Below are 27,438 nucleotides of genomic sequence, written 5' to 3'. Positions count from 1 at the left end.
ATTTTCCCTACTGTGATTTAGATAAGATAAATTGGAGCTCTTAGTTACCATATCAGATACACTGCATGCGTAACACATTTAAAGCATTTAATTAAGATGATTTAATTACATGTAATTACTACAAAATAAACATGCTTATTTGTTGATCGAGTCACCAATAGGACAAAAGCATGTGGTAATCCTTTCAAATCACAGCAATCTGATTCATTATTTTAGCAATTGTTTGGAATATAGCTGTCAGGATTTATTTCTAAATTGTGATACAACATAAAATAAAAAAAAAAAAAAAAAATGTTTTTTCTTTTTTTTTCTTTTCTTTATACAAATAGCTTCATTGGAATCAATCACAACCAATACATATAAACTTTCAAGTTATATTTATTATTTAGTTCTTTTTATCAGCTCATTTGACTGATTACTTGAATTTAATAAAAAGGAAACCCAAACCTTATTTGCTCGGGCAGAATATACTTCGATTTATCCCTTTGGTTTTGAGAATACTCTGCATAGGAATGAGATGCTTGGTTGTGGTCAGATGACACACCTCTTCCAGTCCCCAGATTATTCACACAAATGCCTTTGAGATATGCTTGGGTAGAGAAAGTTTAGCAGACCCCTTTGCTTGACGGTGCCCTGGTGTGCGGCTCAAATACACCTGGTTGTGGTGAAGAACCAACCTCTTGAATGTGTAAAGCTTGGGCTTGGGCTCAGAAACCCCTTTAGTTTTGCTATATGGCTTAGGCATCATATTGCCCCGTTGGGCATGAAAAGTATAGACTTGGGCATATGAATCCCCATGTTTTAATAGATGAAGTCCTGGGTTGGGCATCAAATACACCCATTGGGAATGAATATCCACCTCTTGGGAGACCAGAAGATTGGGCTTACCCAGATGAAGGTCTTTTTTGGGCATCAAATACCCCTGTTGGAAATGAGAAGCTACCTCTTAGAAGTTCAGAAGTTTGGGCTGATGACCCCACATGCTTTGCCAGATAAAGGTCTTTTTTGTACTCTAATCAACTATAATAAAAACTAGATTTGAGAGGCTTGGGTATAGCCAGATAAATCCCCCTTCAGTGAATAATGACCCAGTTTGGGCATCAAATACCCTCAGAGGACGCTTGAAGTTGCTTTGGGGGAATCTTCATCTACCCCTGTTAGGAATTAAAAGGTTCAAGAAACTGTATTAAAGTACAATAAAGTGCCTTAGATAAACATTTGCCTAAAACATAAATCAATTATCATAATAATTATTATTTTCCAATTATTTAAAAATAAATTCTAGCCAAGTGATTTTTTTTCTCTTGAATCTACAATATTAATATAGATAATAAGAGTGATCCGCATATTAATGAGAGTACTAAGTATTAATTATTTGCACTCAATAACACTATTTTCATTAAATATATATAAAAAAAACATTAAAAAAGGACATAAATATAATCATTTGAATCACTTTTAAAGCAGAATACAAATAAACGTGAGCAAAAACATTCAATAAACCACAAGTCATCTATATATTCAAAATAAATAAATCTTTATTAAATGATTTGCTTTAGAAATAAATTCCTCATGCATCCCAAATGACAAGTTAACATGTCCCTTTAAAATGTAGTCATGTGAATCAGTTATTACACATCATTAGAACAAAAGGTCAACTATGAAAATCGCCTGCCTCGTCGCTTACGAGAGGCTCGGAAGTCATTTGTCTAACACTTGAAACTGTTTACTTGCAAAAAAAGGCACAGAAGACATTCAGCACGACAGTTTAAAAAAAAAAAAAAAAAAAAGGTTTCAAATAAGCTTTTCCCCTAAACAACCTAGCGTTTGCTGTCTTTTAATTACAAAAGAAAGACGTCAGTCATAAGAGACTGGAGCAACAATTGCAGGTTTATTGCTTGTGCTCAGAAAGCTTGATCGCTACATGTAAAGCATGTTATGGACATTAGATATAAAACTTGGAAATGTGTATGTGTGGTTACACTCATATCACCTTTATCCTTCGCTCTCCCTTTTTTTAATTGTATTTCTTTTCAAAGCGGCAGGCCAATAAACAGCAGTTGTGACTGGTCAGTTCAAGTGAACATATTGCACGGTTAGTACCTCACAGAGGCTGCATTAGACGACTCATAGATATGTACATAAACACACTGAAATGCTTTCACCATCACCTACGTGATCGAGTTTATCTAACTTTCACCCTACTAAAAAAAGGAAAAGAAAAAAAGAAATTATTTTCAAAATAATGGCAGCGTACCATATAAAACTCATATGAAATGATTTGTAGTCTCTTTGTAGTTTGAGATGTTTTTGTAAGAAACAAACAAACAAAAAAAAAGGTTTGGAATACTATGACGTTTACACTCAGGTGGTGGAGATGAGCAGGTCCATTAATTATGCATTCATGTGGATGATCCTGTAAAATAGATCCAGTGCCGCAACGTGCGTTAAGGTCTTTAGAAAATCTGGACTGGTTTGGATGAGCGTTGCCATGGAGTAGTGTCTGAGGATCCAGTAGCTACAGTGTGTAAAGATAAATGTATTGATTGGATGGATAGTTTTTTAGTTTTCAGTACAGTGTATGTAAAAAGTGAAGGAATTCTTCTGTTGTAAATCCATCAGATAGGGCAGTGCAGTCCAACTACAGACTCTCAGATGAAGCCTCATTTTAAATACAGTCTTCCCACAAATGGACTGCTTGGGTGGGAGAAGCTTCCATGTCGGTATAAAAATCCCTGGAAATAAAACATTTGGAATGAACATTTTTATCTCGTGGAGCTTGGGTGGACAAAGTCTCCGCCTGGAAAGAAGACTTGCCACAAGAGATGCAGGTATCCTCCAACTGAGTGCCAGAATTCTTATTAGGTATCAAAAAAACCCAGTTGGCGATAAACATTACACTCTCTCTTGGGTGTATTACATTTAGGCTTGAAAACATTTTGGGCTCTGGATGTTTGGGCGTTGACATCAATCACCACTAGTTGGACATGAAAATCCCGGTCTTAGTTGTAAGATGTTTGGACTTTGCCAGATGAAGCCCCTGGACTTGTTTGAAGAATCCATTGAGTAAACACAAGCATGGCTCACTGAGAATGAGAATCCCATAGTTGAGTATAAGCAGGTTGGGCCTTGGGCATTAGAACTCTCCCAGTTTTCACAAGATTTCACCTCCGGGGTGTAGACAAATGATACAGTTTGATTGTAGTCCACACTTGGGCTGATGTAGCCCTGGTTTGGGTGGGAGAGGACTTGGCTTAGACGAGCTTGGGAGGAGATACGAGCAAATGTGTGGAAAAACCATAGAGTTGAGAAAGTAACTTTAGTACAAATTCGCAAATGAATAAATTATATAATTGTACAAATGTATAAAATGTATTGAATCTATGCTGCAGTCAGATAATTATATTTTACACTCAAATGAAGCATAGGAATGTGTTATGTTTAATGTTAGTGATTATCAAAATGTAAAAAACATTTATTTTGTCCGCTGGGCTTTGATTTCACATGGTGGGTGTATGAGGCCTGTAGATAGATTTTTCTGACAGGTGAAGGATTGATGATCGTCTCTGAAGCAGTAGTATAACGCTGAGGTGTTCAGAACGCTGTAGTAGAGAAGATCGCCAGGCAGACAGAAGGTGTGTGTTTGAGCTGCAGTAGTGTGGGACAGACTCAAGGGGGCAGTGTTTTTCCGATTTTTGATCCACAGCACTCCTAGGTGAGAACAAAAAATTATTTATACAAAATTAGTGATACAAAAGAAATACATAGACAAAATCAGACAGTGTTCATTAGTTATAGAGTAGTTTTTGTTTTTCATATCCAATAGAGCGAATGATTTTCAGGAATTTTACGTTTGGTAAAAGCAGTATTTAACTTGTTTATTGACATACAGTATGTTAGATCATATTTTTAAATGATCATGATTAAGGTATGGCTCTGGGTGGGAAGGGTGAGAAACGGGATGCATATATCTGGATATCTGGAGATTTGTATCGTTGTAAATGCAATGCAATAAAAATATAAAAAATTCTTAGGTATCATTTGACTAAAGATTGTATACAAATATGGCAGTGATTGTTATTTAATTCAGCAGATCAAGTCTAGATCATCTGTTGGGTGTTTGCCTGAGTGACACACAGGTAGTGATCGTGAACTGCAGTCACCTAGTCTCCATTGTCATGGTGCCGGCTTTTGTGTCGCTACGGGAGCTCTCTGTGGCAACACAGCTGAGAGTAGCTCATTGACAATCTCCTTTCTGATCTCATCTGTGAGACTCTGTTTAATCTGAAAATAAGGGGGGAAAAAAGAAACATGAAAATCCAACAGTGGGTACACAAAATAAAAACCACTGGCAAAATGATGTTTAATATACACCAAATGAGTAATTTTCTCATTAAAATAAAAATAAAATGTCACGCAAAATTATTTATGTAAATATTTTAGTGGCATGACTCATGCACACTTGCTTCTTTACAAAATCTCAGGAGTTCTGGTGGACCTGCAATGCTGTAGGTCAGGGGTCTTCAAACCTTTTACTGTCATTGCCCCAATTAAGAGGGGGTGGATTTTTTACTCCCCAACTGTCCTCAACCACCCTAAAAAATGGTAATGAAATACTTCATGTTACAAAATGTCTAATTTATCGAAATATAAAGTTCTGGATCAAAACCATTAAACAGCATCAAGTTCAAAAACAGTGAAAATAAAAGTAGAGTTAGATTAATGAAGAACCCAAAAAATAATCACATAAATCCTGCCGTTCATTATACACCAACGGTCATGTCTTTATTCACCACTAGAGGGCTGCACCCCACACTTTGACAACCAATGATGTAGGTCCATGTCGAGCTTAGCTCCTGCTTATCTTATTTAAAAAATAGAATTTTACAGCACATTTTCATCAAATCCAGCATGAATTTTCTAAGATATCAGAGACCTTTTAGAGCAATTAGAAGCTATCTAAATCTTAGATCTTCAACACTAAGACTTAAACATCTGCTCAGGATTCTACATCCATAGTAAGTAACGGATGCCATGGTATTAAAATCAGACATTCACTCTTCAATAAAAAAAAATAAAAAAAAGATATATAGGCATTATCAGGTCTGAAACAAATACAAAGATCTTTTCGTTGATCATCTTTGGTTTCTCCCAAGAAAATGCCTCCTCCGTTCACAGGCCATGAAGGATCACAGAATAGTTTGATGAGTATGTAAATCACATATGGTGGTATTTCTACTCTCCCACGTCCACAAAAACATATCTAAACACTTAACGAAAGGATTGGGAGCTCTTTCCCCTTATCACCTTAACACCAACGGACGAAATATCACTTGGAGGAACGGTGTTTATCGCTCCAAGACCATGTTCCAGAGATGTGCGGAATCAGTGCCAATGTGCACTGAACTGGACTCTTTCTGGCAGCTCATGTTGGCCCAGCACCTTTCTATGTTGGTTTTGCTTTATTATGTTACTCATCCATAAATGAGAGAAAAATTAGGACTTCTGAATTTAAAAATATATGACGAGAAAAACGAAAACAGATACAGCAACCACGGACTATGTGATCATTTCACGCACACGTATATTATTTCACAACACCATTAAGTGACATCACTTTCCTTTGCGTTATGCCAGCAACCTGCAGCTATAAAACTGCCTTATTCCAGCTTCACCCACCCCAATACTTAAGAACATTTCACAAACTGAGCCAAAGTCATAAATCAGCTCAAGTGTCATTTTCCCAGCCAAACCAGTCAGAATGTTCCAGTGTCACTTCAGCGGTTGGTAAAAGACAGGAGAACATTGCATGTGGTGCCAAGAACAAAGTAAAAACGAAAACACTGGCTACTGTTGACTTTCGTTCTGAAATGACGTGAAAAAAATTTCTTTCCAGGAGGTTTTAAACTAATTAAGTGCAATTCAGTTTTTTCAGTGAACCGACAAGGCCAGTGACTTCTTACTCTATCTGCACTAGAGGTCCACCGAGTAATCGGGCCGATTTGTTTGGCATTTTTAAATGAATTGGCGGCGCCCGATTGTGCTATAAATCAGGCCGATTATTAAGCAGGCGCATGCGACTCAACAAACCGTCCGTGTGCGTTCTGTGCTTGCGTGAGAAAACATAACTCTCTCATATCAGCAGGTGGCAGGAGTGTGTTTACGGCATCCAAACATTGAAACCGGAAGAGTTAGAAGTGCAAATATCTTTACAGTGAAAACTGCCACGATCATTACTAATGAATTTGTGTAGTTTTTGGATTATAAGTTGCAAGGACAAGTGGCAAGAATGCAAGTTTGCTAGTTTTTTTTTTTCCACGTGTGCTCATTTGCTCATTAGCCAATCGGAGTTCTCTTTCTTGCCTTTAAGTTCTTATCCTTCAATCTTAATCTAGTCTCTATATTTTATTAGTTAAATATGATGCTTTTGGAAAGAGATTGAGAATTACATTTAAAGAGATAATGAGAGTCATTTCTTTGAGTGTTACATTTAATTAGATGACAGTGGGGAAAAAATGAAATAATCCAAAAAATAAATCGGCATCAAATTTCAGCCTTCGGCTGCCCTGATTTCTAAATATCGGCATCAGCCTCAGCATCAAACCCTATATCGGTCCACCTCTTATCTGCACAGCCATGAGGGAAGCCTTAGGGAATGTGTCACATTTGTGCAGTCACCTGCTGGATGATTTGTTGCATATGAGCATTTTCACAAGCTTCATCTTCTCTTCCGCCTCTTCTGTCTTCCTGAAATGAACGCCCTTCAGCATGATGGTCCTGGTCCAAGACTCTGTGTGTTGATTTCTGAGCCGTGACCTGAAGGAAAAGAGTCGGACAAAATGCACGAAAAAGAACGTGAGAATTTAGATTTTTAAATATTTTTTCTTTATAACCCTCACCTCCCATCACCAAAAACCCCCATGATGACCAATACTTATGTTCTTATAATCCTAATCATTCTAGAATCTGGACCCAAATCAGCATCTTCATTATACACTATATGGAAAAAAAGTATTGGGACACCAGAATTGTTCAGCCATATGTGGTTCTTTCCCGAACTGTTATCGCAAAGATGAAGGCACACAATTGTGAAGGACGTCTCTGCATACCGTAGCATGAAATTTTCCCTTTACTTGAACTTGGAGACCCAAACGTGTTCCAGCATGAACATACCCCTGTGACAAAACTAGCTCCATGAAGATATGCTCTGCATGAGTTGGAGTGGAAGCTCTCCTGCTAAAGAGCTCTGACCTCAACCCCCTTCGAACAACATTGGGATGAATGTGAACGCTGACTGCACCCCAGACCTTCTCACCTTCTCACCTACATCAGTACCTGACTTTATTTACACCCTTGTGTGTGAATGAGCACAAATCTCCTTGAACACACTCCAAAATCTAGTGGAACATCTTCTTAGAAGAGTGGAGGGAATTATAAGAGCAAATTCAGACTAAATGTGGAAGGTGATGCTCAAAAAAAGCACATACCATACTTATGACTAGGTGTCCGCAAACTTTTGCCAATATAGTGTATATTATATTTATAGAGAACTGTTATCTTGGCCCCTAGTCATCCAAATCTTCAAATGGTTACAAATTATTTAAGTTTTATCATGGCCGTAGCCCCAATATTCCAAGACCCTTACACTCATGGGCTCCTACTCAATGCACCTCTCCTCCTCATGAACCCTCCTCTACATGATTTCTTATGCCATTGATTGCTCATCCTAGTTCCCAGTCATTCTTCAAAGAACTCACCTAACGAATTCTAATTTGAGTGATTCATCACCCCTATTAACCCTCATCTTAAAAACTCCTTCCCACGTTCAGTGGTTAAGGCTCTGGGTTACTGATCAGGACGTCAGGCACCAGAATTGCCAAGCAGCCACTTTGGGGCCCTTAAACAAGGCCCTTAACCCTCTGTGGGGCACTGACCTCTGTGCTGTAAAGTACATGACAAGTAAAAAGCCTTTTTCTTTTCTTTCTTTCATCTTCATTACTTTTTAACTCTTCATGACCTTCTCGCTCTAGACCTTGCTCTTCTCCTGTTATACCCCCAGTGAGTTCTCATTCCATGACCCAAATCCCTCATCAAAACCTATCCTCGAGAACGTCACAATCCAAGTGCCCCCTAGTCCTCGTTACTGCTCATCTTCATTACATGTCACCCTTGTGAGCCCTAATCTTCATAACCTCACATATATGTTAACCCTTTTTTTAATCGTTGGAACCCCTTTTCCTAGTGACCTGCCATTAGTGGGAACACTTGTCCACCTTTGTCCTCAGGAACCCTTGTCCTCATACACTTTTGTAATTGTGACCCCTCTGCTTTTCTTGTGTACAGCTGTACTAACTGCCGGAAAATAAAATTAGTATCAATTATTTTTCAACCCCTGACCTCAAGTAGACTCGAACTCGTGCTTGGCGGCGATATTCGCTCCTGGCTCTCTGCTCTTGATCTCGCAGGGATGGAAGGAGTTAAGCTGACTGTTGAGCGATAAACTCCTTCTCTTCTCCTTGACGGCGACAAGCTGAGGTCACTAAGGTTGCGGGATCGCACCGGACTCGCCGACCTCGACGAGCGAGCCGAAGTCGGTGTCTCGACTGCACCAGAGCCGTCATAGCTCAGCTCCGACTGCAGATACATCTGCTCCCGCAAGAGATCGCTTACCTGGATTAAAAATGTATGCAACAATAGAGCTTTTACTATTGACTTAATAGGAAATCAAGCTTCCTCTTAAATTAACTTTATTCGTAATCCAGTTTTATGTGTGTATTATACACTGACCAGGCACAAAATTATGACATCATAACATTATGATCGGTGGGTAAATGACACTATCTCTTAATCATGGCACCCGTTAGTGGGTGGATTTATTAGGCAGCAAGTGAACATTTTGTCCTCGATGTTGACGTGTTAGAAGCAGGGAATATTGGCAAGCGTTTAGAGCGAATTTGACAAGGACCAAATTGTGGTGGAATAAACAAACCAAAATTCCCGTGTCTGTACGTGAGCACATGCCCCCTCACCGGCTCTGTAGCTCTGAGTGCAGAAAAACTGGATAGACTGTCCATGCTCTGACCACGAGACATGTCCTATAGATGAAAACACAAAACTTGTACATTGGAATGTAATAATGAAAGCGCGAAGCATGTTTTCACTTTCACGGTTGACTTGCTTTTTTTCTGGCTGTCCTAGAATCTTTTAGATCTTTAAAAACGGTAACAAGACTGAGCACAAAAGAGCTGATATTGCAGAATGAGGTGGAGTATATGCTATATTTGACATCTGGATTAATAAATATTACATTTTGATTCCAGACTGGAATAAGTGTTTTTTTTGGTGATTCCTAATAAAAACATCTAATTACAATAAAATCAATGTAGTTCCAGAATTGATGGAATAATTGTGCTATTATTCCGGAAGGTCATTTTAAAAAATATTGTTAGGTTTGTCTCCCTGCTAGCGGTACATGGATCACAGTGTTGTTGAAGTATACTGACCAGCGGATGGCGGTAGAGGCGACTGCTGCGAGCCGAGTGAAAGTGATCGTCCAGAGTGAGGAGTCGATCCTCCAGCTGTATCTCCAACTCCTGCAGCTCCTGGCGAACAGCGACACGGAGCCTCTGCAGCTGTTCTGCCTCTCGCCTAACACACACACACACACACACACACACACACACACACACACACACACACACACACACACACACACACACACACACACACACACACACACACACGAATTACAATACAAATATAATACAATTATTAAATATTAATATTCAAATAATTAAAATGTCATAAGTAAATCTATATTAGTAACAATATTAATGTTACTAATATAGAAACATCCATACATTCACTTTATAGTAATATATTTATCAAAAATGTTGATATAGTTACTTATATAATAAGACACCCAGACTGCTTCTCAAGAAACAACGAAAGCGTAATATTTAAACAAATCTGTTTCTCGAGAAACAGGAGGACGTGCTGAACGAGCTTCGTTTCCTTTACCTGTGAAAGTCGTGCGAGTCTCGAACTTTCACAACCTTAGAAAGGTTCCACCTCTTCCGGCTTGACTGAAACGCTCAATTTTTTTTTTTCTTCGTCTTGACTTGTACAACTCTACAGATTTTACAATGGGTTAAAAACTAAAGCATGCTGCAGCTACTCATCAAGATTGGACCCAAGGCATTGGACTTTGGTTCTAAAGGTCATGAGTTCAAATCCCAGCTGCCACTACTGGGACCCTAAGCAAGCCCTTAATCCCATAGATGTTTAGTTGTATAAATTCTAAGTCGCTCTGGATCTAGAAAAAATTTTAGATTTGCTGGAAAAAGTCAGGTGTCCATATAGTGGGTATGTTACTTCCTACTCCACTTATTATTGTCTCTCTTTGTACGCGTGCGTCTACAAAATGGTGAAATAAAGCCAAATACAGGATAGTAAAACTCCTATATCCAGTCACCATTTTTTCACTTTACCTCAGTTGGACATGATAAAAATAATCTAAAATTCAGAAAGTACACTTAAGAATTTACATTACATTAATTTTAGAGAATTTGTTCCAAAAACACTGAATAGAAAATGTAGAATATACACTGAACATTCAGAATTTACATTACACTTTGTTCTGGTTAATGTGATGCAATGCAATGTGGCTCCATCATGGATGTTAATCATCCCTTTGTCCAGAGGCCCCACATTGCGCTTAATAATCCCTTCGACTAATGATACACCGATCAACTGCTCCCATGTCCGAAGATCTGCAACATTCAGCTTCTAGGAAATGTGGCATGGTGCTTAATTTTTCCAAAAGTATTCAACCAGATGAGACCTGTCTGGTGTGTGATGCTTCAATAAACCTGAGTCAGTACATGGTACATTGGTATTTCCTCACCTCTCATCAGGACCGAGTAACTGATAAACCATAGACTGCTGCCTCATCAGCGCCAGCTCAAGGTCCATCATCTGAGTCCGGAAAACGTTCAGGTTCCTCCGCCGCCTCTGCAGCTCCTACGGCGAGCGAGAAGGAACAAATGATGATAGAGTTTATATACATTGGGATAACAACATTCCTAACAACAATATAAACGGATGCTTTATTCTGTCAGAATTCTGACCCAAAGAGTCTGAGCCTTTACCTCACTGATGAGCAGGTTTATTTGATGAGCAGGAGTATTTGATTAAATTTACATTTTTTTCCATGCAATACACATGCAAAACATATGATTATTTACATAAGCCTAAACCTACTACTGCATATTCAACCATGGCCAATACATTCAAAACATACGTAACCCAATAAGGGGGAACATGTGCAAGTGGGCTCAAATGACACTGAAAAAAAATGGCGTTTAAAAGATAAAGAGGTCTTCCGTGTCATTTTTAGGATGATAAGACCAAATTTAGGACGAATTCAGGACCAATATTCTTAAAATACTGCAAAAAAGTAACTCAGAACAAAAGAACAAGTAAGCATACATTCTAACAAGGTGATAATGAAAACAGAAGAGGAAAATACAACTGAATAAAATATAAGACAAGAAGAATGAATAAAATAAGGAAAATAGAGCAGTAGGAAATGAGACAATAAAACAAAACATATGAAATAGAACTGAAAAGAATACGATGATAACTATATTTCGTTATTAAAACAAAAAAGGCCTGGTGCAATACTGAGACTGTACTTAATGTTAATTACAGTGCATTCGGAAAGTATAAAGAGCCTTAATTTATTTTTGTATTCTAGAATATTCTACAATTCTAGAACACGGTAAGTGACATGTAAAAGGCAAGATGATATACCGTATTTTTCGGACTATAAGATGCTACTTTTTTCCTACGTTTTAAACCCAGCGGGTTAAAAAAACGAAGCAGCTAATTTATGAATTTTCCCTGTGTTTTTCCTGGTTTTACAAACTTCAAACCAAAAAAACTGAACCCCATAACACAAGACCAATGAAATTTCCGAACGGAAACGAAAAAAAACGCACCTCACCTGTGTTCTGAGCTGTCCGGCATTGGGAGAAAAAAAAGGGTTTTTTTAACGCACGACGATGACAAAATATAAACTCCCGAGAGAAATAGTTGTGAAAGAAAGGAGAAAGACAGTGAACAATGACTTTCTTGGTAGGCTACTGTTTAGATACAAGCCGTTGTAACGCGTTGAGTCTGGGTGAAGGGAGAGCTCGCTAACTCCAGTTGCAACAGAAATCATATAAGCACAGACAGGTTTCCAAAACTCGTGCTTTTTTATTTTTCTTGTCAACAGCGTTATGGGTTAGTCAAAGAAACTTAGAAATGAGCATCAGAAAATAATAAGGACATATTCCTCGGTCTCCACACATGCAGTAATACCGGAAAAATGCTCTGCCATGCTATTCCCAAAATACCGCTATGCTCCTAAAGGAAGCGCAACATATTTCACCCGTTACATTGTGTGTAACGTGTCTTTCGTTAAAGCCTGTGTAAAGTACATTAGTGTAGACACCTGCGGCTTATCGACAGGTGCGGCTTATTTATGTTAAAAATAAAAATATTTGTAAAAATTCAAGCTTATATATGGGTGCGCTTTATAGTCCGGAAATTACGGTAGGTGTTTATAGGAAAGTCAGAAAACTAAGAAACTACGAGAAAAACAGTAGTGTGTCATGTGAAATTAGAGCAATAAACAATGGACTTTATTTATGAAATTTAACATTTAAATATGGAATAATACAAAAATACAAAAAGTTCTAGAAGTGTATAAATGGATATACCACAGAAAAAATTACTGTGAAAAATGTATTATAATACTAATGAGGATTATTATATTGCAAAGTTCTATGCAAGTCCGTAGTATTTAGTAACTACAGAAAAGGAAGCAGCAAATACAACACACACTGTAACAATATTAAATTGTTAGATGTATTTAACGACATCTGAATTTAGTATCCCGGAAATGCACAATATGTCACATGGCAAATTCCAGATCAGTTGCTATTACTAAACTGTTAGAAGAACTGCTTCAAACCAAACCTGAACGAAACAAAAGCAATTAAAGATCATCAATACCTCAAATTGTGGTTGGACAACCTGGTGTGGACTGTGTACCCTCGAGGGTGTGTCATCACGTTGCTCGGAACCGTTCTGCCAAACAGTCATAAAAAAAAAAAAAGAAAAAAAAGAAAAACGAGAAAGAAACACGAGATCAGCTAGATGTCACGCACGTATAAAACAGGTCTGGACTCCACACAAAGATATGCTGAGTCAGCCTTATTGTTTGCTTTTAGGGAGAGACGATCAGTGAAACCAGAAACTTCCTGACTTGGGCCTGCTGGAGAAATAACACCGCTAATCAGAGTCTGCGAATCTAAAGTCAATAGTGCTCTATGTGACCAGCTGGACAGTTAACATACATATTGTTAGAGGCTGGTCAAATTTTTGAGAGTAGATTTAATTAAAAAATTAAATGCTGCCAAAGTTTAAATTGGGGTTTTATTTAGGCAAAAAAAACAAAACAAAAACAAAACAAAAAAAAAGGAAGCACCTTCACAAAAATTCTCACCTGGCCAAAACTCTGGACAGTGCCTCTAATTTCATGCAGGACACGACGCAGCTGCATTTCTGTACTGCTCATAGCCGGCGGAGGAGTTGGGGTGTCAGACTGGAATGAAGATGACAATGGGGCAGGCGAAGTGTGTAATGGAGAATTACAATGATGTCCATAGAGCATAGTGGATTGATAAGCTGTTTGACCATAGGCCAGGCTACAGGGTGCACTGCAGGAGTGAGGAAGAGGCACTTGGGGGTTGAAAGGATTTGCCTGCTGGTGCAGGTTGTAAGTGGAACCGTAAGAGTTAGTAAGAGGAGGAGACTGGAAGGACGTTAAGGGATTGTAAGGCATGTTTGGAGGGTGGGTATAAGCCATATTCTGTTGAGGGAAAGGTGGACCATGAGGAGGTGTGTATAAAGGGTGAGAAAGTGGTGTGTTCAGTGAATGATGATGATGTGGATACAAGCCACTCTGTGTGTAAGGGCCAGGGCTGTGGATAGGGCTATAACTGTGACTTGGGGGATTAACTGCAACAGGTTTTTGGTGAGAGGAGCCAAACGATCCACGAAATTGAGGAAGTTCTTGCTGAATGTGCCTTGGAATGGCAGGAAATGGTATCCCGGTGTGCTGCGTGAGATCAGGGACACTGTTAGTGCTCCAAACAGGAGCTTCTGATATACGCCGCAAGGGCCAATCAGCAGGGATGCTGTAGAGTGAGCTTGTCGACCGAGTCAAATGCTGAGGTACATTCATGGGGTACGGAGGCACACCTATGCCGTCTAACTCTACTTCTGAATTTAAGTTGATCGAATCACCGTGAACAAAATCAGACTGAGATCTGACATGAGATTTGCTGATTTCTTCGGCGAGACTGGATGCGACCTCGTCTGGTTCCTCCTCATAACGATAGCTGTAGCATGGTGGAGTGCACTGTCGGACGGAGCCCTGGCCCAGTTGGATGTGCACAGATGACACCACTCGGTTTGTATTTGGGAGGGAGCTGGACCTTTGAAGTGGGTTCCTCACCTGCTCATCCAGATTCTTCAGGAAGTCGCTTGATCGAACCCAAACATGTCCCCTTTGTTCCTCACATGAGGTTGTCCTCTGCTGGGTCTGACGCAGGGTACCACGGACCCTACCTGACACGCTAGGGTTCTCCTTTTCATTAACTGTGGAATCAGAAACAGTACTTGAACTTTGTCCAGGGGCAGGTACATCATCTAACACTGGTTCTATTGAATTGGAAAAGCTTGATTGCGACGATGAATTTATCTCTGTCGAGCTGTCAGAGTCTACGACCATATCTTGATCACTCACAGGGCTCATCTCTACACTTGCATTAGATATGTTTGATACTGAAGCCAGATTTGTAGATGACTGTGGATCTGCTGACTCTACAATGGAGCCTGATTCTCTGCTAGAGCTTTTTTCTCTCTCAGCCCCAGCAGTCTCCAGTGACTCTGGCTGTGTCTTGTCTATGATGCAATGGCTAGGCATCTGTTTTCTCACATGTTCAGGGTCTTCCTCAGCTCTGATTGGGCCAAAGAGCCCCATACTGGACTGCACAAGTAGCTCATCATCCACTAACAGTCTTTCAAAGGCTGGGTGTTCCAGAGACTCGGGTGTTCCGGGTGAAACTGCATGAGCCGTCACGGTCATTTCGCTGTCACAGCTGTCCGAGCTGTCCTGGACCTGATACAGAAGATTAATGCTTAATGTTTTTTTGTTTTTTTTTTACAATGTACACATTTTACAGTGCTGACGACGTGCTACAACAAAAACACCTACAAATTTGTGATATGTAAAGCTTAATAAATGTTTAGCTACCCAACTTTTAGTCTTAAGTCCATGCAAAAAACAAAATAAAGAAAATACGACGATTTATAACAGAGGTCCCCAAACTACAGCCCACGAGCCGTATTCCTTCTGAACAATTCCAGAGACATATTTTGAAAATAAAAGTTAAAATATACATTTTTATTCAAATTATATCTGTATTTAATAATAAAGGTTGACTTTAAAAATAAATATTTCCCTTACTTTCCCTTTTGTTTACCGTCTAATATCCAAACCGATTTTTCTGGCTTCTGGTCTGCTGTAATTAAAGAGCGGTGCCTAGAGGCAAACCACTTATGCCATGTGCTGTTTGTTTTTACAGAGACAAGGCTCTGCACAGAGAGCACTATATTACATTTATCACATTTATTAACTTTATAATTATTTATTTCCTTTAGCACATTTAACATTTTTGTAAGTAAGTAAATGTTTTGATTTCGATAACAATAAATATAAAACAATATACACACCTTTAAACGTTTTTATTTTTATTTTTTAAATACGTTGTATTTGTGTGTATATATATATATATGTGTGTGTGTGTGTGTGTGTGTGTGTGTGTGTGTGTGTGTGTGTGTGTGTGTGTATATATATATACACACACACACACACACACACACACACACACACACACACACATATATATATATATATATATATATATATATACATACACACACACACACACACACACACACACACATGTGTATGTATATATATACACACACACACACACACACACATACATATATGTTATTTTGCACTATTTCCAGCTTGAATTATGGTGCAGTTATAAGCAGGACAACATACTGTAGGGCTACTGTCCGAACACACCTTCAGACTATTCGCTGAGCCTTCTGTTGAGGGATCCTCTGCAAAGCCGCTGCTGTCTGACTGTTGACTAGCTGTCCTAAGTAAAGGCTCTGGAAACAGAATTGTGGGGGGGAAATGGACGATAAAGCAGTGAGGCAGAGTTAATATTGGAAACAAATTTGTAAAACATGCCCTGCATGTGTAGCCCAAATAGACGCCAATAGATTATAAAGTTGTGTCTATACAAAAATTAATTTAGATTCGTTTTAATTAGGTTCACTAATCTAGGATTTTTTCAATGGTTTTAAAGATGGTTAATCTGCACTGTAATAGCTTTTTGCAGATTAAATAAATAAATAAATAAAACTGCACACAATTAGCATTTACACACACACACAACACCAGAAATGAACAATGCCACTCAAACTGCCACAGAGTACCATGAGATCTTGTTGGTGCAGGTCTCAGCCTTGTGCTGGACCGGAAACTGACAGGAAAAGTACAATTCCAATTTTCTGGTGCAAAAACATGGAGTACGTTTTTGCAGTAGGAAAAAATTTGGATTCTACCACAAGAGGACACTCTGGATCCACTGCTCACAAACATTCCCTCGTAAGAATCTGGTAATTAGCTTGCTTTCAGGGGATTGGCCCTAAACTATGTGGGCATTATTACAATGAAATCTTTGTGAAAAATGTGTATTTTGGGACAAAAAACAAAAAAACAACTAATTTGATTGTGGTCTGCTGTATATTTAGGAGCAATGTTCTTTTGACCAGGTTGTACTAATTCAAAACAGGACGAGTAACAAAATTTGTTCTTAACAAAAGAGTGTTATGTAATGCGAAAAGCTAATATAAAACTTGTGATTCAGCTGCATAATATTTGTTATTCACATTGCTGAATTAAACCACAGCAATGATAGCTAAAGCCAGAAGTCCCAACCTCCACATGTTTGGGAGTCTTTCCTCAAGTAATTTTTCCGGGATTTCTTTCTTAATGCACTGAAAATATCACTATAAAGTGTTAGGAGTTGAAAGATAGGCGATAACTTTGTTGCAGCAACAAACCAAATCTTTATACCATAAATTGAGAAATAAATTTTGAATTATTTGAGTTAAAAAAAAAAAAAGGGTGTGTTGTGCATTCAAGTAATAACTCACCACTGCCCTCTCTGGAGTGGTGAATCCCAGATCCTGGCTCATCCTCGTTACTCTGTAACTGAAATAAAAAGGCCTTGTTTAGAAAATATACACATGCAAACTAAGCACAAAAGTACATAAAATAATAAACAATTATTTTGTGCAACTAAGCCAACAAAAGCCACCGCTATTCTGTCCTGACCTATGAAGGAATATGTGTCCTATACACTCAATATTTATAGCTTTCAAAGGTCACAGGACCTCACAGGACCTTACAGCTCGAAAAGAAAAACAAAACAACAAACGCTAGCTAAGGGAAGGTTTGTCTCTGAAGTTCTGAGTGTAAATATTACCTCTTCCATCTCAAAGGAGTCTCGTGGCTGGTTAAGGAGATGTGCTATGTGGGGATTAGGCGGGAAGGAGCATGGCTCTTTATCTGAAGTGGAAGAGGAGGAGACCGTCTTCTGCTTCTCTGAGATCAGACTCGATTCGGATTCAGCGATTTGACGGTCGCTCTGCTCCTTCACCAAGTCGGAAACATCCGGAATCACCTCAGGTTTTTCGCCAGCACTTGGAGACAATCGCTCTCCATTAATAATTTTAGAGTTTTCTGTCACCGAGTCACAAACATCGACACCACACTGATTTGACTCCTCTGCTACTGTTGCGAGAGAGGAGTCCTTCCTCCTGAAAACCTTCTGCTTGAGCTCAGCATCAGAGTGAGCCTCGGAATCACCGTTTTTTATTCTCTCAGGGTCAGAGTTTGTGGTTTTGGAGTTCATGATCTCTGCCAGGGCCATGAGGTTTGGTCGGGTGATGTTCTTCTTCAGGATCTTGACTGCATTAAGGGTGGAGCCATTTCTCCGTAGTGGGGCAGGCTCTTTAGGCTCCGGCTCCTTGTGACAGAACTTTTGAAGCGGACGGCCCGAGACCTGGGAGTAGATCTCCGAGAAGACGTTAGCGACAGTGGCCAATACCTCAGTTTGACGAAAGCGGCCTACAAAACAAGAAGCAGGCATCAGGTTTTTAACATTTACAACAGAATTTGAATGAAATGTTTTTGCAAATCAACTGCAAATGCCCCAGTGCTGGACTTATTTGCTGCTGAATTTTTGCAAGAATTCCATAAAGAAACTAATGCAAGCAGACGCACACATTTAGTCCAAACGTTTAAGCAAAAATTATTAAACACGTTTTTTTTTTTTACTTGGACATGTTTCCAGGAGATACAGAATAAACGATCCGAGCTGTCAGTAAATGAACAAGAAAGCAGCTATCTGGCTGTACAGCCATTTTCCTGTGTAAAGACTTGATGACTAAGCGTTCAGGCATGGCTCAAAGGAAGCCAAGCCAAGAGCAGACAGCGCAGAACTGAGAGAACTACTGGCTTCTTGATCAGCGCACATGCCACAAGCAGTCAATCCTTCTCCACGTCCCGTGTGTATTCTGAGACAGAAAGACAGATGTTATGCAAGAAAAGACAACAAGATTTTTTGGGAAAGCTGCAGCTCATTTTTGCAGCAGATTGTAATTTTCCCCGTAATGCCAAACAGGATTGCAAGCTTATCTAAACAAACATAAAATTCTTCTAGACAGCATAACTTCAGTGCAACCCCAACACTGTTTGATCAAATTTTAAGGCTTTCTTCATCTTCTGCAGCAAGATTTAGTGCTTTCAGTAAAACACACTTGCGCTCCCACAACAGTACATTGTGCAAATGCCATCAACCAAATCAAACCCAGTTCCAAACCTCTGCAATGATAACAAATGAAAAGCCTTGCTCTGGTCTAGATCCTTGCCGATCCCATCTGCTTGCTTTCGACTGCTCCAAGAGAGAGGTATCCAAATGTGAGCCGGCAAGCAGACTGGCATTGCGGCGGCAAAACGGACATAGAAGCAACCTGAACCGCTCTCAGAAATGACTCATAAAAGGCTGATATGTCCTCTAACCACTTTTTCGGTTTAAACACTCTCTCTTATAAAAGACAATGACACCATTGTGTGGCTGTTTAAGCCATTAGAGTTGATTATGCAACACTGGGTTTTTAGGCTTCCTATCTTTTAAACAGCAATGCAAATATAGAGCGCTTACAAAAATCTGCACAATGGCGTTACTTTCTACTGATTGTAGGCGGACAAAGAAATCTTGATTATTCATCAATTGTGGCACAACCTAAGGCCTCTACATCAAAATAACTCCCTGGCTTTAAGAGCTAATCTTTGATATTAGTATCTCTGGCTGTGAACAAAGTCTTAACTCCCTTGTCCAAGAGCTGTGATCATATCTGCCAAAGAAAGTGTCGTTGGATCTTTTTGTACACCATGCAAGAACTCAAGCCAAAGTACAGTTGGAGTCCTGACAAACAGTTCCCACAAACTAATTAAATGATTGATGCTCCAAACAAGCTGGCCAGAATGGGGTCTCTGCACCACACTCCTTAGATTACTTTTAGTTGGTAGTGCCACTAAGATTGATGTCTTTGAGCTGGATGTTCCATTGTTGTATGTTTTATCTATTAAATGTATATATATATTTTTTTACCTTAAATTATTCTTGCCAATTCCCACCTCATTATGCATTCCTCCCTCATGTCATCTCGGGACAGGTTTGAGCTTCATAGTTCCCGTAAAGACGAATTCTTAATGTTACAGCATACACTGACACACCAGAGAATAATGTGCATCAAACATTAGTGCAACAATTTACCCTTTGTTAAAAGACCAGACATGGGGGACGATGAGTAAGAGTCCACATACCATTGGCCATATGGTGGACCCTGTTCAAGATGAATGAAGCCAGTAATTTTTTTGTTTCTGACCGGTCACTTGGCCAACATGAAAAACTGACAGAATATGTTTGGAGATCAAATTAACAAAACTATTATGATGCTAAAATTCTCCCTTCTTAAAGGACGAGTTCAATGTCTTCAACTTGTAACCATTCATGAACATGGTGCTGTCTAGATTCAACTTGTGACTTAACAATTAAAAGGTAAAGCCCAATTATTTGAGAGTTCCAAGCTTGCATTACTTTCATGACAAATGTCTTGCTATTGCTTAAAAAAGAGAATCACCAAATATTAAATTTACAATGTCAGGGGTTTATATCCCAGCCACACCAACCTGCTGTTCTTGTGCCCCCGAGAAGGCTCAGTTTTATGAATTATGTAAATGTAAGTCGCTCTGGATAAGGGTGTCTGCCAAATGCTGTTAATGTGAATTAACAATGTCACAATGTCATTTTTGTGAAAAACTGAATCCACCCTCCAGTCTAATACTTCTTATTACTGTTTTATTACTGTTATTAGCATGTGTGTGTATGTATGTATGTATGTATATATATATATATATATGCACATATATATATATATACACACACACACACACACACACACACACACACACACACACACACACACACACACACACACACACACACACACACACACACACACACACACACACACACACACACACACACACACACACACCATACAGATGAACATGACCTGTTTGCATACCTGAATACTTTCCTCGCTATCTCAAAATAAATAAAATACAGAGAGCTTAAAAGAGAGAAAAAGGGCATCCAGATCCTGGAAATTGACTACAACCATAACAAGGTCATCAAATAAACAGCAGGAAACTTCTTGATTAACTAGTTATTCCAGAAACTCATGACCATGCTACAACATGTTATTATTAGGGAAATTTACCTGCACCGTGATGTTTATTAAACCCAAATAATTAAGAAGAAATCTTTCATGTTTTCCGAACTTTTTACAAGAGAAGAACAGGTGTACAGTGAGATGAGCCATGGGACAAAGCAGCTTTAATCACCTAGCATGTTAAACAGGAAGTTCCATCTACATTCTCTCCAACCAGGAACATGTTCACCACAGATCTTTGAGTTACTACGAACCAGAGAACAAACAAGTTTCTTACTGGTGAGGGCGTAGTTGGGATTTTCCACCTCCATCCGTTGCATCTGTGCTCCCAGATAAACCTTGATATCAATGCCCTTTGCATTGGAAGATGTGTTGAAGAACCGTGATGGGATTTTTGAGGCAATGTCAGGCTCCTCACGGCCAAAGCCCAGGTTGTAGAGGATTTCTTCTGGGTCCTCCTCATACAGGTCCAAAAGCTCGGAGACACTGGTGGATATTGAAGATGTTACAAGGTTAGGAGCTTTTAATTAGGATCACAATTTTGGTGGTAAACTTTTTGCCATAGACCTGGAAGTCTATATACCGTATTTTCTGGACTATAAGCCGCTACTTTTTTTCCCCCACGGTTTGAACCTTACGGCTTAAACAATGAAGCGGCTAATTTATGGATTTTTCCTAGGTTTTTCACGGTTTCACAAGCTTCGTTAGACCAATGAAATTGCCGAACAAGTTCAGGTGAACTAATGAAAATCTTTATATTAAATCAGATGCGCTCCCACTGAATCGGGCAGCACCACATCATAAATATAGATGAGGTTCCTCTGACGTTTGACCTGCCGCTCACTCGGACTGTCTACAAGAAATGCGAATCATTCGTCACGCTGAAAACAACCGGGCATGAAAAAACACACTTCACCTGTGTTCTGAGCTGCACGGCATCGGGAGAAAAGCTTCACCGATGGTGATTTTTAAACGCACAACGATGACGAAAGATAAACTCCCGAGAGAAATTGTGGGGAAGGAAGGAGGAAGACAGTAAACAATGACTTTCTTGGTAGGCTACTGTTTAGATACAAGCCGTGTAACAGACACTGTCTTTCGTTAAAGCCTGTGTAAAGTTCATTAGTTTTAGTGTAGACACCTGCGGCTTATTTATGTTCAAAATAAAAATCTTTGTAAAATTCAGTGGGTACGGCTTATATTTGGGTGCGTTTAATAGTCCGGAAATTACGGTACTATATATCTAGCCCTATATCCAGGGTCAAGTCATGGGCATAATAACCATCTTATGAATCGCATTTGATTGCATGCATATCTATTTGCTTGCTGCTTATTAGCTGTGAAAATGTAGTAAAATGTTTCAAGACAGAATAAAAAAGGGGGGAAAAGGGGAAAAAAAAAGAGAACATAAATAAGTGAGTTTAGTTGCATGGCATTACCTGGACACGGTGCCGCTGCTCTTTCCCGAGCCGGTTGAGTTCATACTCCGACCCTTCTGTCTGAACTGACTCCTCTTCTCCATTGCTTGCATGTCATATTTACTAAAAAAAAGAAAGTAAGATAGATGAAAAAGGGATCAAACACTCTTGTGCATTCAGAGTTTACTGGTGCAATGTTATAGCTTGTTATTTGGTAGTGACTGACCGCTACTGTTGTCATTAGTGGGCGTGGCCTTTCTAGGTTCTTTATTAAGAAACCATGACATGGCGTGATAGAACACTTTTCTTCCAGAATGTGACATATTTCCGACTAAAACAGGCTGTAGGTTTCCTCCTGATTACATTTGGATGCGAGCCATAGAGGGGTTTGAAACAGCAAAAATATGTTTAACTGTTCCTGACTGAAGATTACAGAAAAAATAAATTGAATAAAATTAAAAACTGTAATATCTACACTGTGTAAATGCCTCGCTGCATTGCTGTTTGTAAAAATATCTATAATTTTTATGTTAGATTAAAAGTTTTATGTATATATTCGATGCACATTTAAAACTATTATATATAGAAATATATTTATTGGACACCTGACTTCCATAGTTAGGGGCACACAATTATATAGGATGTCTTTAGATGTGGTAGCATTAAATCTTCCTTCACTTGAACTAGGAGACCCAAACCAGCTCAATGAAAATATGCTGTTTATGGGTTGGTGTGAGTGGAAGATCTTGAGTGTCATACTATAGAGCTCTGACCTCAACCCTATTGAGTAACCTGCACCCCAGGCGCCCTTACCTCACCTACATCAGTACCTGAATTTACTATTGTCCTTGTGGCTGAGATCAAATCTCCACAAGCGCATGCCAAAATCTAGTCAATTATCTTCCCAGAAAACCGGAGGATATTATAACAGCAAATGGGGACTAAATGTGGAATGGAATGTTCAAAAAGCACATAATTCTAATGGTCAGGTGTCAGAAATGTTTATATTATAAATTATAAAATGTTGATTGCACATATTGAAGAGATTATAAGCAGGATCGCTGCTTTTTGCGCAATAGGCGGTGCAATTGTAGCAGAATTTTAAGATTAATACTTGTACTGTACACGGTGATTCCAATAAAACTTGAATGTATTATATGACAGGCTGCGCAATAATTCACCAAATTAAATGAAGACAGAGACAAAGTTTATATGGAATGCTTCTTATAATGTGGCATAAAAAAAATAAAAAAAACATTCTTTAAAGTGAGCTTGAGGTAGAAAGAATAGTTTTCTGTTCAGTTTATGTTACACTCATCACCTTTACATTATCTGTAGCTGTCCTGTAAGTTTTGCATGATTCTATGCTGGCCTTCTACTGCAGGACTTTGGTACTGTAGTGCTAACACTTTTTACAACTTCAATCAGAGGTTTCTGACCCTCAGCACAATCCGAATGAAGTCGGAGAAAAGAAAAGGGCCAGTATTGCTTTCCAACATGATTCCAAAAAAATGGATATCAGAAAAGAGGTTTTACTTGCCTGGGGTCAGGTTTGACACTGCTGCTATGGAGTACATGGGCTACAGTGAAAGAGAAGCAGGAGACAGATGTAAAAATGATCGAATCGCAGATCAAATTCATCAAATTCAAACCCCAACCTACTGTAGCAACCTAAAGTAACCTAAAAAATCAAGATTCCATCTTAATCCTTTCACAGTCTTGTCATCCTTGCGGCTCTTTGCAGAAACTCTTCTCGCAAGAGTGTTAGCAAGACGGCGAGAATTTACATTACAAATCACATAAGGACCGGGAGCAAAAGGTGACAAGTCTAGGAAAAGATTCATCTACACCCACTTTCGCAGTTAGGCAAGTATGCCTAGCTTGGCTACATCTGTCCTTTCCTTACTACAAGCCTACTTTAGAGCCACCTGACAACCAGAGTGCAGACTTCCAGCCAAGAAGGTAGGGCTTTATCTTTATAAGGAGCAGGTCAGATTGTGGATACTAGCCTCCTGGCTCATTTGGCAGACTTTCAATGTGATCTCTTCTTTGCATCAGATCTACAAAGCTAATTAAAGTCTGTCTTCCATTACCTTTCTCAAATACTGTCTAAACCTTGTTAAACTAAGAGTACAACTAAAACTACAGCTTTAAACAGGTTCATTTGATCTAGTTATATTCTTGCTTTGCTGACTTTTTAGCTAAAAGTTGTTTCACATGCACACTGTTTCACTTCTGTAAAGGATTCCATTATCCGTTGCTACTGGCTCGGATTTACTCTCACTTCTGCATTCTCAGTCTTAGCTAAAAATCCTGAGACAGTGAAGAGGCAGTGCAAAGAAGGTAAAGCCAGAACAAATGTAAAAGCAGAACCTTGATGATTATTACATTGCGATCATTTGTAATAATTGTTAGAATCTGACTTTTTATTTTATTGTAAATGCTTGTCCTATTATAATAATCCTATAATAAAAAGACAGATCAATTTACAATTTTTCTCATTTTTAATAATTTAACTGGACATTTCTTAAGCCCTACCTACTCTCAGATTCCTTTACTGGCCATACTAGAACAATCAAGTTCTGCTTTGTCAGTTGTATATACGGTTTACGCAAAAGTCTACAATAGATTTGATTCATTATACAATCTTTTTGTTTAAGTCAGAAAATTTGCAAAGAAATCATCAACACTATGTGATATAGCTGATACAGCATAAATATATTTAAAAACATGTTAGACTAGGTGTAGGCATGCAAACTTTACAATTTCTTGGACTTTTTCGAAAGAATGACCAAAACCCTCAACACCAGTTGCTTGGACCTTTAATAGCACGCTTTATATTCGATATTTCTGTTAAAATCTCTGATATTCTTTTGCCAAAATCCATATAATTTATTGCCTCAGATTCTTTTTACCTTTCTTGTTACAAAAGTCGCTTGTATGTTTATGTTTTAATTAAAATTTTGTGAATTTTATGTTTAGAATATATGAAAAAACTTAATTCCTAAATTCTTATGTTTTACCAATCTTAATAAAAAATGCTTATTGTGAACACATTACACTGAATTAATACAGTTTATAAAAATATTATAAAATAAAATCAAGATTATGAAACAAGTAATAGCTGTAAAATAATAATAATAATAATAATAATAATACAATTTCATTCAGAAAAAGGTACACATCAATCAAAACTTTGTGAAAAGCTCCCTCTGTCCTTAATGGACATGTTACAATACCTTAGTGAACAAAGGTAACAAAGCCTGAGTGTGTTGTCAGTATTTAGATATCAACACATACCTTCAGCACCCAAGGACAAGTCATCTTCGAAGCTACAGCCATTCCTCTGTGGTCCTACAAAGCAAAGAAAGCGAAGAATCTTTACACTCTGCCATCTTTAATCAAAAGAAACTGGCGAAGAACTCTTCCCTATTTCTCAAAAAGCACATTTCCTCACACCCACACACAGTTCTGTCGCCGACTCAGCGCTTTATGCTGAGATAAAACACATACAATTAGTGTGGACTGTCACTGGCTTATCTACAGAGTGATCCTATTGACCACATGGTGGTGTGTGTGTGTGTGTGTGTGTGTGTGTGGGAAGATCTCAGCTCCAAAGTTCATAAGGAGTGTTGGATCAGAAAGTGACTTGGACTAGATGATTACTGTGACGCAAAGTATGGGGGAAAATAAACCTACTAACGAACAAACAGTAAAACAACAAGAACATTTTCAAAGTAATGTTCAAATATCTCCTGTTAATATAACGAGTCTAACGAGAGAGAAAAAGACGTGCTGAACCTGTTGTCTGCACACTAAGAAAGCACAGGAACCAAAACACTAAGGTGTCTAAGTTAAAGCTGTGCGAGTTTCATTCTTGCCCGAATTATACCTCGAAACTCTGAACTCGCATTTAATCGGACAAAATTACACAATACCACTTTCAAGTCTTGTGTTTTTTTTTCTGCCAAATGTTGTAGTTTTTTCATTTAAATGAATCAACATGCTAAAAAAATTTTTGCTAGTAACATTTCTACTCACACTTGCTTATGGTGGCATTATATATGCAGTGCAATATCTGGGGAGAAAATATACACACCCTTTTCCATAATTCTTTGCATTAATGTTTGTGATTATAAAACATACTGTTCTCTTTACAATAAAGCTCAATTGCAAAGTCTAGACTAACAAAAGCACTCACATTGGCACTGTCTTACTTATAAATTAATATGTGGCATGTTACCAACTCAATTTTCTTTCATTATTTCTGTAAAATATTAGTTACAATCACTGCTTCACGTTTGTTTCTATCACACTTTTCACAATGGACACTCAGAATTATGTGAATTATGTGTATTTATCCCTGATGAGCACCCTGGGGTGACTGTGGCAATAAAATCTCTCTTAGATTGTATGATGAAGAAACCTTGAGAAGAACCAGACTCGAAAGGGGAACCCATCCTCATGAGTGACATCAAGCGTGTGATTATAAATCATAAAAAAAAAGCATATGAGCTGGGAAAATATTTTTTTAATCCCTCAAGAACCTGGAACAATTTAATGGAAGTCATCAGACCGTATTTTACTATATACGTTAGCTATTTCGAATTGGGGTTTTATTTTTCGCCACTCTGTTACTGTGTCTTTTTCCGACTTCTTGTCCGGGCTAAGATTTTATTCCCTACAAGTTTTATTTTATCCTATAAAAATAAAGGGTACTTACTAACCCCACACTGTCATTTCATATGCAAGACATTAACGTAAACAACAAATACTGCTGTATTGGCTCCCTGCAAATTTGGACTTATTTAGAAAACATGATCATTTACACTACCTCAATTTTACATACCCTGCACAAATTGTATAAAGGCTTTGTCTTTATTTATTACTTTATTATTTTATTATTTCTAATTATAATTTTTTTTATCTTTTATATTTTTATAGCAACAGCACACCATGACAGATTGGCAATAAGATTCTGATTATGGAAACAACTTACACACAGACTTGCTTGGTG

At 38.4% G+C, this 27,438-nt stretch overlaps 1 protein-coding gene across 5 annotated transcripts in view; it reads right to left on the bottom strand.

Moving 5' to 3' along the window:
* Positions 1-1,516: 1,516 nt before the first annotated feature.
* The window catches only part of itprid2 (ITPR interacting domain containing 2), an 84,262-nt gene continuing 58,340 nt past the window's right edge, over positions 1,517-27,438 (bottom strand). For all 5 annotated transcript variants that reach the window (XM_083536902.1, XM_083536903.1, XM_083536904.1 and 2 more), the window contains 15 exons: positions 25,722-25,775; positions 23,962-24,001; positions 22,443-22,544; positions 21,281-21,489; positions 17,688-18,331; positions 17,356-17,413; positions 16,214-16,302; positions 13,556-15,235; positions 13,063-13,137; positions 10,907-11,022; positions 9,504-9,648; positions 9,030-9,095; positions 8,398-8,670; positions 6,679-6,816; positions 1,517-4,284 (listed from right to left, as the gene is read on the bottom strand). In XM_083536902.1, the coding sequence (XP_083393028.1) occupies positions 4,177-4,284; positions 6,679-6,816; positions 8,398-8,670; positions 9,030-9,095; positions 9,504-9,648; positions 10,907-11,022; positions 13,063-13,137; positions 13,556-15,235; positions 16,214-16,302; positions 17,356-17,413; positions 17,688-18,331; positions 21,281-21,489; positions 22,443-22,544; positions 23,962-24,001; positions 25,722-25,775 (3,797 nt within the window). In that variant the 3' untranslated portion in view covers positions 1,517-4,176. The remainder of the gene's footprint in view (positions 4,285-6,678; positions 6,817-8,397; positions 8,671-9,029; positions 9,096-9,503; positions 9,649-10,906; positions 11,023-13,062; positions 13,138-13,555; positions 15,236-16,213; positions 16,303-17,355; positions 17,414-17,687; positions 18,332-21,280; positions 21,490-22,442; positions 22,545-23,961; positions 24,002-25,721; positions 25,776-27,438) is intronic.

This window comes from Silurus aristotelis (genome assembly GCF_946808225.1).
Source record: "Silurus aristotelis genome assembly, chromosome: 3".
NCBI lineage: Eukaryota > Metazoa > Chordata > Actinopteri > Siluriformes > Siluridae > Silurus > Silurus aristotelis.
The sequence above is the reverse complement of the archived record's forward strand: the minus strand, read 5'-3'. Positions and strand labels throughout refer to the sequence as shown.